Source organism: Conger conger, chromosome 15 (genome assembly GCF_963514075.1).
Source record: "Conger conger chromosome 15, fConCon1.1, whole genome shotgun sequence".
Taxonomy (NCBI): Eukaryota; Metazoa; Chordata; class Actinopteri; order Anguilliformes; family Congridae; genus Conger; species Conger conger.
Window position 1 is genome coordinate 24135971 of NC_083774.1, and position 12834 is coordinate 24148804.

At 47.2% G+C, this 12834-nt stretch overlaps 1 protein-coding gene across 5 annotated transcripts in view; it reads right to left on the reverse strand.

Moving 5' to 3' along the window:
- Positions 1-12834, reverse strand: part of pias1b (protein inhibitor of activated STAT, 1b) — a 43992-nt gene that overhangs the window by 7959 nt on the left and 23199 nt on the right. For all 5 annotated transcript variants that reach the window (XM_061221862.1, XM_061221861.1, XM_061221860.1 and 2 more), the window contains 8 exons: positions 5613-5697; positions 5193-5240; positions 4572-4662; positions 4198-4332; positions 2725-2830; positions 2070-2143; positions 1059-1219; positions 483-613 (listed from right to left, as the gene is read on the reverse strand). In XM_061221862.1, coding sequence (XP_061077846.1) covers positions 483-613; positions 1059-1219; positions 2070-2143; positions 2725-2830; positions 4198-4332; positions 4572-4662; positions 5193-5240; positions 5613-5697 — 831 coding nt within the window. The remainder of the gene's footprint in view (positions 1-482; positions 614-1058; positions 1220-2069; positions 2144-2724; positions 2831-4197; positions 4333-4571; positions 4663-5192; positions 5241-5612; positions 5698-12834) is intronic.

Sequence of the window (12834 nt, forward strand, 5' to 3'; positions counted from 1 at the left end):
TACACCAGCACATTATACACATCATACACCAGCACATTATACACATCATACACATCATACACCAGCACATCATACACATCATACACATCATACACCAGCATATCATACACATCATACACATCATACACCAGCACATTATACACATCATACACATCATACACCAGCACATTATACACATCATACACCAGCACATTATACACATCATACACATCATACACCAGCACAGCACACTATACACACACACTACACACCACACACATCATACACAAGCACATCACATCATTACATTACATGACATGGCATTTAGCAGACGCTCTTATCCAGAGCGATGTACAACAAAGTGCAAACCAAACACAAGTACGAAGTGCGAAAAGGTCATACACCCGCTACTGTCCAATTATGCTTTTTCTTTGCACTGTATAAAACCTGACAGCAGCACACACGCACACCACTGTAGTTTAATTCCCACGCTCTGCACCCACCGTCAAGGCCATTATACGAGGCAGAAACCTCCTGCACTTCCTTTTTCCACCTCATGGGGGCCCAGCTCCCGTCCTCCTTAAACTGGATCTCATCACAGTCCACACAGCTGTTCAGAATCTCCATGAACAGCCTGCTCCAGGAAGGGAGGGAGGGAGGGAGAGCGAGAGAGAGAATGAGGGAGGGTGAGTAAGGGAGGGAGAGGGGGGGAGAGAGAGAGAGAGAGAGAGACAAAGAGTAAGAAAACGGGCAAAAAAAAGAGGGAAAAGAGGAAACCGTTGGAGCAGCCAGGGGACAGACCCTGCCCTGCGTTTGACCCCCACCCACGAACAAATCCCAAATTAAATATTAACTAACACAAACAGTGAAGCAGAACCCCCTTAAACACAGGGCCTACGCGAGATAAGAGGCATAAATTCCGGCACAGTGACTTCACCCGGCTTGTCTGGGCTTGCGCGGGCTGTCATGGCAACTCCAGACGAGGTGGAGCTTACACAAGTTGCCATAGCAGCTCTCCAGACAGGGTGGGGCTTTGCGTGGGTCCCTAGCCGGGTGGGGGGGCGGGTGGGGGGGCTCACCCGTCGATGATGAGGTGCTCGTAGGGGGCCTTCTTGTCGCAGACGGGACACACCCAGGTGGGCTTCTTCTCGTTCATCTGGATGTAGAGCGTGGCGTCGAAGCACTGCAGGTGCGAGCAGGTGATGGCCCGGCACGGGATCATCAGCCGCATCTTCCCCAGCTGCCACACAAACAGGGGTCAGCGCCCCCGTCATTACCCACCGCTGAAGCCGCCATTTACCAGGGCTGCAATTCAGCCTGCCAAGCTGTAGGATCAGCGTCCGCCACACCCACACGCCATAAGTACAAAAATAGCTAACGAGCGCTTCTCCTCCATCCTAAAACCTGGGCGGACTTGCGCAATGCAAAAGTGCCCGGCTCCCAAAAACAAGCACCCTGGCTGCTGGGTAATGGAGACAGACGCCAGGCCCTCTATTAAACCAATCAAGGAGCACTTTGAGGCCGAGACACGGGGGCAGAATTTAGGTGCCATGGAATTGCAAGGAAACCTCCAGTCGGAAGGATTGAGGGCTTCATTGCGTTCTGGTCAGTAGACTTTGTGATAAAAATCACATTTAAACTGCTTCAACCACAGGCACCCTCTCCCTGTCAGTCCATATTAACCACTGAAGCCCTCTCAGTACAGAAACATGGACAACATACAACGCATAGATAAAACACACATAAAACACACATATTTGTTCTGTTAAAAAATAAGCCAAAAATGTCTTGGCTTACTGGCACCTTGAAACAATTCAACTTCCACACATGACAGCACTTAAGATTAAACAGTGCATTCGACAGATTGAAACTGGCTTTGAACAAGGGGAGCTAATAAAACGCGCGGGCTCATTTTCTCCGGAGAGGAGCTGCACGGAGCGTGCGGTTGTGGCGTTAGTTATGCGTGTGCGTCACTGGGGAAGAATGCAGGATCTGCGCTGGGTTAAAGAGGAGCTCCTGAGGCAGGGACAGCGGAGACGGGCCAGCTGCGCGGCGGGGCGGGGCGGGGCGGGGCGGGGCGCTCTGCGTACCGGGCACAGCAGGGACACGCGCAGGCTGGTGGTGGCGATTTCGCTGTCGGGGTCGGCCGTCAGCTTCTCTTTGACTGCGGAGAGAAGGGGGGGAGGGACGCAAACACGGAAAAGCCTGTTAGCCTGCTACACTCTGAGGGATGTCGAGGCCGTGACCTCCGGCGTGCCCCCCCCGGGACGAGATTCAAACACTGGGAGCGTCGTCTCTAAGCCCCCCCCCCCACCGCCCGCTCCTCGTCCCCCGGCTCCTTCTCCGAGGAGGGGGAGGTGTACTTACACAGCGTCTGAGCTGTGGGTTATACTTCCTGTCCCAGTACAAAACATACAGAGGTATGCAATTCATGATGCTGAGTCTTATCCTACTTCCGCTCCAAGGCTCTCACACACACTCTCACACACTCTCACACACTCTCACACACTCTCTCTCACACACACTCTCTCACACACACTCTCTCACACACACTCTCTCTCACACACACTCTCACACACTCTCACTCTCACACACTCTCACTCTCTCACTCTCTCACTCTCTCACACCTTCTCTCACACCTTCTCTCACACTCTCTCTCACACACTCTCTCTCACACACTCTCTCTCACACACTCTCTCTCTCTCTCACACTCTCTCTCTCACACACTCTCACCCCCACACTTACTGAGGGCTCTGGAGTGGTCAGGGTTCCGGATGCCTTTCGACCGTAGTCTCTGCAACAACACTGTGGAGGTCTGCTGTTTCACCAGGTACACGGCCATGGAGTAACTCTGAGAGACGGAGGGAGACGCAGCAGCGTGTTAAAGCCTCGCTGTGGCTTTACAGTTCACACGAGAACAGCTGCACTGCTCACACCTGGCGCAAACACGCAGTGGTGACAGCTCGGAAAGGCTGAGAAACGGGTTGCTGCGGGCAGTTTACACAACTGCCAGTCTGGGTTTTGATGTGGGGAGACCGCAACAGGTAGACATTTTAGCACAGGTATGCCCAGACTGAGCTAAGACACGTGTACCAGTGAAGACTAACAAGGCAGCCCAGGGTCCCTGCTTTCGTTCCTGAAGACGGACGAGGCGTGAGAGACAGCCCAACAGAACGAGGCAGCTAGAATCAGGGCACACCTGTGGGATCAGCTTCTTCTCACAAATCCCCATTTTGTTGTTGAGTGCGAGTGGGTGTTTGTGTGAAGATGTGCATGTTTGCTCTCGTTCGAGTGTGAATGAGTGCAGTCACAGTTCATGTGTGCGTGCAGAAAGTTACAGGCTTTGGCTGACAGAGATTGCGCTCGAAACCAGATGGTGATCTTACAGGCTGAGCTACTGGTGCAGCATTAAGCTGGTGCTTGGCCTGAATTACTTCAATAAAACAGAGGTCACGTTAACATAGGAAAAAAAGAAGAAGAGACAAAATACAGAAAAAAAATAGACTGCATTCTATTTAAATGCAGATGTTCCAAGGTCTTTTTTAAACTTTTTTTTTTTTTAAGATTACAACAGGCAATGACCCAGACTTGAACCACAACAAAATAGTTGCTCCCGTTTTTTCGAGCCAATTGTCTTTCCATGTCTGACATTGGTGTTGTTTATTGATCATAATATTTACACAGTCGTTGGTAGTATTGCAAGATTTAAAGAGAAAGCCCTTAACTTGAACGAAAAGTTAAAAAACTAGATGTCACGCTCTACCTAGCTTGCTCACAAATGAAAATAAATTAAAACAGGAATTGTTCCAAGAGTTTTTAACATTATTAGCCTTTTGGCATATTATATAAAAAACTAACTTTTCAGAATGCAAGTGAATTTGTCTAAAACACCGATTTTTGGTACGCTCTGCATTCCAAAGACACGTCATTCCAGGTGCTAGCGCGACCACTGTTAAATATACAACATTCACTCTGCATGTGCAATCTGCACAGAGTGGCCTCGATAAGGAAGAATGTTACACCAATAGAGAAAAGGCACTGGAATGAAAGAAGCAGTCCACAGCAAAGGCTTTTCAGCAACACTGGAAGCCAATTAAAAAGATTGGTGCAAATTGGAATATCTGGTATACCAGGATCTTTACTCCCATTTCAGAACTATCGATTGTGACCCCTGGCCACCACTGCATAGCTGTGAGGCATCCAGCTTTCCGCCCTTACCCTTCCGATTTCAGACGTCCATGACACCACGATGGTGTTGGGGACTGTGGTGGACAATCTGACCAGTGAGGTAATGTTGATGGGCCGGCTGGGTCGCTTTGGTTCAACACCGTTTTTGGTTGGTGGAAGATATCCCTAAGAGAGAGCAGACGGACACAGTGGTCACATGACTGACAATGACCTATGGTATTTCCTCATTTCGGAACAGACTATGCCTAGTACCTATACAACTTCAGTGCCAAAGTACCACTTCAACTGTCTTTCTTAAATGCCTCTTTATTCAAGAAGTTTATAGGTCCAGAAATGCATGCAGACATTTCCAGCAAAGCTAGTTTAAACAGAGTGAACATGGGCCTGGCACAAAACCTACTCACCGGGAGGTTGCAGGGCTTGGCGTTTACTTTAACGCATAAGTTTGGCGGGAAGTGGTCTTCCTGAGGGCAGCTCGTTTCTGATAAACAAAATCTGGAGGGAGAGAGAGAGAGAGAGAGAAAGGTGGAGTGCGGTCGTCTTTCTGCAAAACTCTGGAGAACTGAGACGGGCCGATGGGACTGTGGCTCGCCACAGACTGTACAGACATACAATCGCTTAAAGCTGTGTGTGTGTGTGTGTGTGTGAGAGAGAGAGAGAGAGAGAGAGAGAGAGAGAGAGAGGGAGAGGGAGAGGGAGAGGGAGAGGGAGAGGGAGAGGGAGAGGGAGAGGGAGGGAGAGAGAGAGAGAGAGAGAGAGAGAGAGAGAGCTGTGTGTTGCCATCCCAGTGGGATGCTGAACAAAGGCTGGAGGCTGTAAACAAGACTGTGAGATTTCAAACAGAGGTTAAAGTACAAACGTTCCAGGAGTTTATGCAGATTGTAAAAAAACAACACATCTATTCAACAAAGCGTGCAGCCAGAGGGACAGGAGACGACAGCCCAGCATGCATTCAGAGGCACGGGACGGATAACAGAGCCCAGCGTGCTGGCCTGCGCTAGCGGTAGACTGGAAGCGCACTGTACCTTAGCTGGACTTGAACAGTAAAGTCACATTTGGTCCCAGAGATGTCCCTGTGGAGAGAGGTCAGGAGTGTCAGTCAGGAGAGAACGACGGGCTCCACAGGGGCACGACAGCGCCCCCTGCCGTAACCGGATGGAAGCGGCGCTCTCAATGTGAAGCAGGCCGAGCCATTCCAGGTCAGCGTACCACCAACCGCTGCCTCCGCCAGGGAACGGCTCACACCGCTGCCCACCGAGAGAGCCACTCCCACCCAGCTACTGCATTCATCCACAAAACACGCTATTTTCAGTGCAATTTGTCTGAATCGTCCATTTAACAAGCTCTACGAAATCGGCCCACGTATGGCAGGGCCCCAGACACCGTCCTCTGCAGGAGGGACAGAGACCCCACCCTCCCTCTGCTGAGGAAGCGGGAACACTCACATGGAGCTGCTGATCTGCTGGACCTGCTGAGGCGTTAACGCGAAAGCAAAACATGTTTCCTGAAACCGCTGGCTGTTGTCTGAGGCTGCAGATAAAAAAAACAAAACAAGAGTGACATGACTCACTGGCTAATTATGGCAATGAGAGAGTACACAACCGCGCAATAACAAACCAAGACGAACAAGACACACACACACACACACACACACACACACACACACACAGAATATAATGTCTTCCTTTACTGGAAAGTTAATCTTTTTTTAATGGTGACACGTAGAGGCGAGTAAGGGATGCCAGGAAAAGTGTAGCTAAAGCTGAACAACTGTAGAGGGCACTGACCAGGTGTGCCAGTCACTGTGGCAACTTTACCAGGACACCACCCTTTTCAATGGGGGCCAAGGGATCTTTAACGACCAGTGAGTCAGGACTTTGGCTTATCAAGGGCGGTACATTTTTGACTCCAGCTTGCAGGGGAGATGACGTGAGGGAAAGGTGCTTGTTTAATGGTGAAACGCCCGCTGCTCTCTACAGCACTTTCGAAAGTTACGATATCTTATGATAAATGATGATAGCGGAGAGCCCTGGTGAGTGCTGTGCCGGCGTGACTGTGCTGGGAGGGAGTCCGGCAGGGCGGCACACGCAGGCTGTGGAAGAGCTCTACCCTTCTGTGGAAAACAGGCGGAGAGCCTGAGACACGGGAGATGAAAGGCTTGCAGTGTCTCTGCTTCCTGAGGTCTCCCGAACTCTCCCTCCTGCAGCTGTGACTCAGACCAGCCCCTCTGGCTTCAGGACAGCACAGGAAGCCATGGGCAGCCTTATCTAACCGTGACAAAAGCACCCTTAAACTCAGCAAGGCCCGGTTCAGTGCACAGAGCGTCGGGAGGAATGCGCGTATCCGAGTAAAATGGTGAATAAACTATACTGCCATATAACATACAAGTAAACTACACTGCCATATAATGTACAGTAAACTATACTGTCATATAACATACAAGTAAACTACACTGTCATATAATGTACAGTAAACTATACAGTCATATAACATACAAGTAAACTACACTGCCATATAATGTACAGTAAACTATACAGTCATATAACATACAAGTAAACTACACTGCCATATAATGTACAGTAAACTATACAGTCATATAACATACAAGTAAACTATACTGTCATATAATGTACAGTAAACTACACTGTCATATAACCTACAGAAAACTACACTCATATAACACAGTAAACTTCAGTAATATAACTTACAGTAAACTACACTGCAATATAACATACAGCAGCTTATTTGACAGTGCAAGATCCGCACAGCCGTTGGGTCCTTGAGCAAGGCCCTTAACCCTGCATTGCTCCAGGGGAGGATTGTCTCCTGCTTAGTCTAATCAACTGTACGTTGCTCTGGATAAGAGCGTCTGCCAAATGCCAATAAGAATAATAATATAAAATAATATAACGTACGAGTAAACTACACTCATATAACGTACGAGTAAATCCAGTCACCAGGCTTTCACTGCATGAGTAACAGTTACCTCAGACGCTGGTCATGCTGAGCTCACCCCCACACACACAAACGGAGGAATAAGAGTGGCTGATCTCTCACATGCCTTCCGTCTTACGTTCATTTTACGCAACATAAGTACTTAGTGTGTCATAAACAGAGTTCTTATGCGCAAGCCAGGGAGTCCCACAGCTGGTGGTCACCAATGACAGATGTACAGACGTGGGGGAACAGACCAGGGCACTTGGACCATGTTTCACTCAGCACCACTTCTACCAGAACAATCGCCTTTATTAAGCTCCAGACAGACTGAGAATGGCAATGCTAATCGGCAGTCACACCAAATAATTTTTTTTCCCCCACCCTTCAAGGCACCTGCCAAACAGTTCCTATGAAGAACCACCTGTCAAGACCACTGCATCAGGTTTTAAAAATAGCACTGGCTGGTTGGACGCGCTTCTTCACCGGATTTTCAAAGCCCAGTAGCTCCTAAGCTCTCTAGGTAACACAGTGATCACCATACAACAGGGTGACAACAGCACTGTCCATTTAACCAAAATACGAGTGTTTTGACTGCATTTGTATATATTTGTCAATATTCTTATTGTTGCCAGTGAAAATGGGGCCAAGTTGGGGTGAAGAGGAACACAAGCGCCAGAAAGGCACCCGCTGTGGAACGACGCCGCTCTGCCTGGCGGTAAAGCCGAAACGGACACCCAGAAATAGCAGGGGATTAACCCACTCCAATCTCTTTAGAGGTGGAAATCTCCTCAGGACAGGAATCAGAGGGCAGTCCACACACTGGCCTCTCCACCTACCCACAATGCACAGGGGCCGGAGCACACCTGGAGCGGCCAAACGGAAGCGCGCTGAGGGAGCCGCTCTCGACGTTCGCATAACGGCGCCCGGCTAACTTTTAATTGTGCCGTTTGCTCCCGAAATACCTATGCTCTGAAGATCAGAAACTCCCCAGCCTGTCTGTTGTGGAACTGTGGAGGAGCTAATTGCTTCTTGTTTAAAAAAGAAAATGCGTAGGGGGCCCAAACCAATCAGAGCCCAACTGGTATTTCAACACAATCAGAGTCCATCAACACGGTGAGCGCACTCCCTCTCGCTCTCTCGCTCTCTCGCTCTCTGCAGGTTTGGATCAATCACCTGGGGTACAATTAAACCTGAAGGATGCATTTTGGAACACATAATTAGCAAGATCCTTTACCCTTGTCATCAGTGCAAAAAAAAGAAAAAACCTGTTCATCCCTCCCAAGCTTTGAGGCTAAATATAGCAGCACAAGCTTCACATCTGATTGGCTCTTAAGGTTGGGCGCACAGATTACTGCACCGACTAACAACTGCTGTATCTACATAACTGCGTGTGTGTGTGGGTGTGTGTGCGTGTGTGTGTGTGTGTGTGTGTGTCTGTGTGTGTGTGTCTGTGTGTGTGTGTGTGTGTGTGTGTGTGAATGTGTGTTTGTGACTGTGCATGTGATTGCATATGTGCACCTATCATGCCTGTGATTGTGTGCGTGTGTGTGTGTGTGTGTGTGTGTGTGTGTGTGTCTGTGTGTGTGTGTCTGTGTGTGTGTGTGTGTGTGTGTGTGTGTCTGTGTGTGTGTGTCTGTGTGTGTGTGTCTGTGTGTGTGTGTCTGTGTGTGTGTGTGTGTGTGTGTGTGTGTGAATGTGTGTTTGTGACTGTGCATGTGATTGCATATGTGCACCTATCATGCCTGTGATTGTGTGCGTGTGTGTGTGTGTGTGTGTGTGTGTGTGCACGTGTGTAATGCCTGTGTGTGTGCACCTGTGTAATGCCTGCGTGTGTGTGCATCCGTGTGCATGTGTGCGTGCATGAACATGCGTGTGTGTGTGTGTGTGTACGTGTACGTGCGTGCACATGTGTGCGTGGGTGTTTAGTTCAGCATTATGCTTGGGGGGGGCGGGGGGGGCAATGTGGGGAACAGGGTTAGGCCTCTCTGTGCGGTATCTTCCATGCTGACAAAGTTCCGCAGTCTAGTGCCATGAAATTATTCTCCTTAATGAAACCATAACAGAGGATGTGGAGTAAGCCATGCTTGCACACCAACTCTATTCATCTTAAAAAGCTGATGTAAGGTGCTTAACAATGCTCCTCGAGACCATGCCTAAACAAGCTAAATACTTCCAGGCCTTTCTGTGGATACAGTAGCTGTTGAAGTCAACGTTTCCAGAGACTGCTCACCTTATGAAGCTGCTGTTAAATTTTAAGAATTCAAAAAGGAATTTAATCTGGGCTTACAAATAGCACGGCCTGTTTATGTTTCAGCTCTGCACTTCCTAGAGCACTGACATAGGTATTCAAACCAAAGAGATGTCTTTCACCCTCTGCAGTGCACCTACATAATGACAGGAGACAGGTTTCAGGGCTTAAGCAAGAACATACAGACAGCTCAATAATTATTTGCACTCTTGATAAATATGCACACAAATACCGAAAAAGAGCCCCAGCTATGAATGAGTTTTTTCTTATCATTTGTGATGAGGTTAGAGAACACATTTGGAGGGTTTTCTGACCATGGAGAACTTTTCAGGCTTGCGCTTATGGACTTGCATTAATTCTGATCAAGACTGAAAAATATATATTTACATGCAAGCATGTAAATATATAAGGTATCTAAACCAGCAAAACACCATGTACTGTGGGACATTATATGTAGATCAATGTTGGTGTCCCTCTGAACAATTGCCATGATATTTGTAGTTCCTTGGAGGCTGGGACATCATTGGATAACATTACAATTTCTTTACAAAAAACTACAAATATGGCAACAAACGAACAAAAGTATATATATATTTTTTTTCAAAACCTATTATTCAAGGACCAACAAATAGAGCTCATTTTAGCTTTTTTAGGTAGTTCAATCTATCCAACTAATATTACCATTAAGTAAACTTGATGTAACCACAAGCTTAATCCAAATCATTGCGAGATTGTGGGAAAAGTGCTCTTCAGCAGAATGTACAGTACATGCTCCAATCAAAAAACTGTTTACATAATATGCTGCTTAAAAAAAGAAATGATTGGGGGGAAAAAAACTGTTACCAAGCTACACTCACTACAAGTCCAAAGAGGTGACAAAGCATGTTCAGCAAATAGCAATACTGTTCCATTGCTAAGCTTGGTAAGATTTAGGTTATTCATTTTGCCCTCCTTTGCTTTAAAGTATGACTGGCAACATTTTAAAGGCATGCTATTTGGTTTTACATCAAAATATGAATAACCTACTGTAACATTTTCACCTTATCTTCCCAAAGGAAGTAGAGGAAGGCAGAAACGCATCTGATTACCCAGAAACAAAAAGCCGTGGATCTGATTCAGTAAGAAGAATAGCAGATATATTTCACACATATACTAGAAATGCTTCCATTTGCATTTTATAAGGTCATCGCGGTGTTACCATTTGACAAACACAAATGTTATGGTCTTGGCCGCAAATTGGAATGAAATTGCTCTGGTCTCGGTCTTTAGTCGTCTCAGCCGTCCTTGGTCTTGGTCTCGACTATGGCCTTGATAAAAAAATTATGGCATTTTCACAAAAATGTTCATTCTGCCAATTTGAAGCCATGGTGCAAAATAAAACTACCGCACGTATTTAACAAAACTGTTCACTCGTGTATCGCACATACACAGGTAAGATTCACATTCGATCGCAAACTACGAGTCATTCTGGCGGGGAAAAAAACATGAATCCAGCACAAACATTCTGCACGCTTTGCTCAAAGCAGCACTTAATGAAGCCGGCAAGGAGCTATTAATGCTAACAGGGAGGGAGGGAGCGTAACAGATGTGGCTAATATCCCCAGGAGTGTGCAGTCTGTACAGCTCAATGAGAGCTGACTGAAGATTGAACAGCCTGCAACCGGAGGTGAGGGGTTCTTACTGCACGGTCATCTGTGCAAATGACATTCATTAAACTGGCTTAAGCTTGGCTGCTACAACCCAACGTGAAAACAGGGCTTCTGCAAGCCAGTCTGTGTTGAAAGCCAAAAGACATTTGTTCCATGCAAGAGCAGGCGCTGGAGCCTGAGTACCTGAGACCTGTAGCTGTACTCAGCTCCACAGTAAGAGAGAGAAACTGTGTGAACTCACTGAGTACCTGAGACCTGTAGCTGTACTCAGCTCCACAGTAAGAGAGAGAAACTGTGTGAACTCACTGAGTACCTGAGACCTGTAGCTGTACTCAGCTCCACAGTAAGAGAGAGAAACTGTGTGAACCCACTGAGTACCTGAGACCTGTAGCTGTCCACTGTGTGAACCCCATAATGGGAGGAGCAATAGTCGCCCGGCAACAGACTCCCACAAGCCAGTCAGAAACAATATGCTCACGACAGCAAAACCGTACGATTGGCTCCAGCGAACGAGTCACTGGCCACACATGGTTGCATTCATCAGTGGCCTCGCTGAAGCAAGTCCAGGCCAGTTCACCTATGGAGCCCCATGAACACAAGCAGCCAATGAGAGTCTGGCAGGCCCCTCCCCTGGCCAGGGGGGGCACAGAGAGATGAGTGTGATGAGGAGAGAGGCCTCCAGCCCAGATGAGTGGAGGGAGGGGGGGAGGCACTGCTCTTTCTGCATGAGAGGCCCCATTACAATTAATCAAGGTCTTTCATTACCGTCTCCCCATTATTATTAGGATAAGGGTCATCTCTAAACTATGAGTAATGAGTTTTCATTAGCGTCCACTTCAGCTGCAGAAATCCAATTCTTCATTACATCCCAGCGCTGAGTGCATCCATGAGGCCCACGCTCAATGCCACGGGTTGAGCAGAAAGGTCCTGTTCAGTGTCGGACAAATATAGCTCCAGATAAATAGCGTTGTGTTCATTTTTACTTGTTCCCATTATTTTTAGTCCTTCAAAAAAAACGGAAAAAGAATGCCGAACGGCTTCTGGAGCGGTGACAGGGTCACTCTCACTGAAAGCGGTTCATTGGCCGTGCATTATATCTGTTGCCCATGAAGGTCAGTCAAAAAATGCAAACAACAGCCAGACTCATTAGCCATTTGGGATGTACTTTAAAAATTAATAAATACAAATGAAAAAGAATCTTGACGATGGATATACTCATCATTTTTTGCAAGATTAAAAAAAAAATACATTGAAATATGTGTTTACTGTGAAATCAAAATTTTTATGCTAAAACAAACATTTGCTTTGTTGAGAATCGAGCGTTAAAATAGTTCAGCTATTTGGTCAACTCCAAATCTCAAACAACTATTTCTGGTGTGGGTCTGCCGCCAAAACTGGAGCCATGGTAACCATTACTGCACACTGTGTGTGTGTGTGTGTGTGTGTGCATTTGCTGACCAGGCTGCACCACCGGATCATTACAACTAAGTTTATTCTGACAAAAGCACTGGACCTCAGTATGGCCTTCAGCACAGCGCACCAAACAACTAAAACCAAATCACTGGCCACCGCAGCGGTGGAAACGTCTTCCCTGCGGAGGGCATTTTTATTTAAGAAGAGACAAATGAGCCGCCTGTTACCTTCCTGCTTCCTTAACATGCAAATGTATGATAATATATACATGCCCAGATATGCATACATAACTCATACTTGTTTGCATTTTTTCCCTACTTTTTCCCTTCTTTTTTTTTCTCCTCACCATGATGGAAATGTCTCTAAATTTAACTGCGAGCACAAAAAATCCCTCCAAATGAACAAGAGTGATCTTCAGTG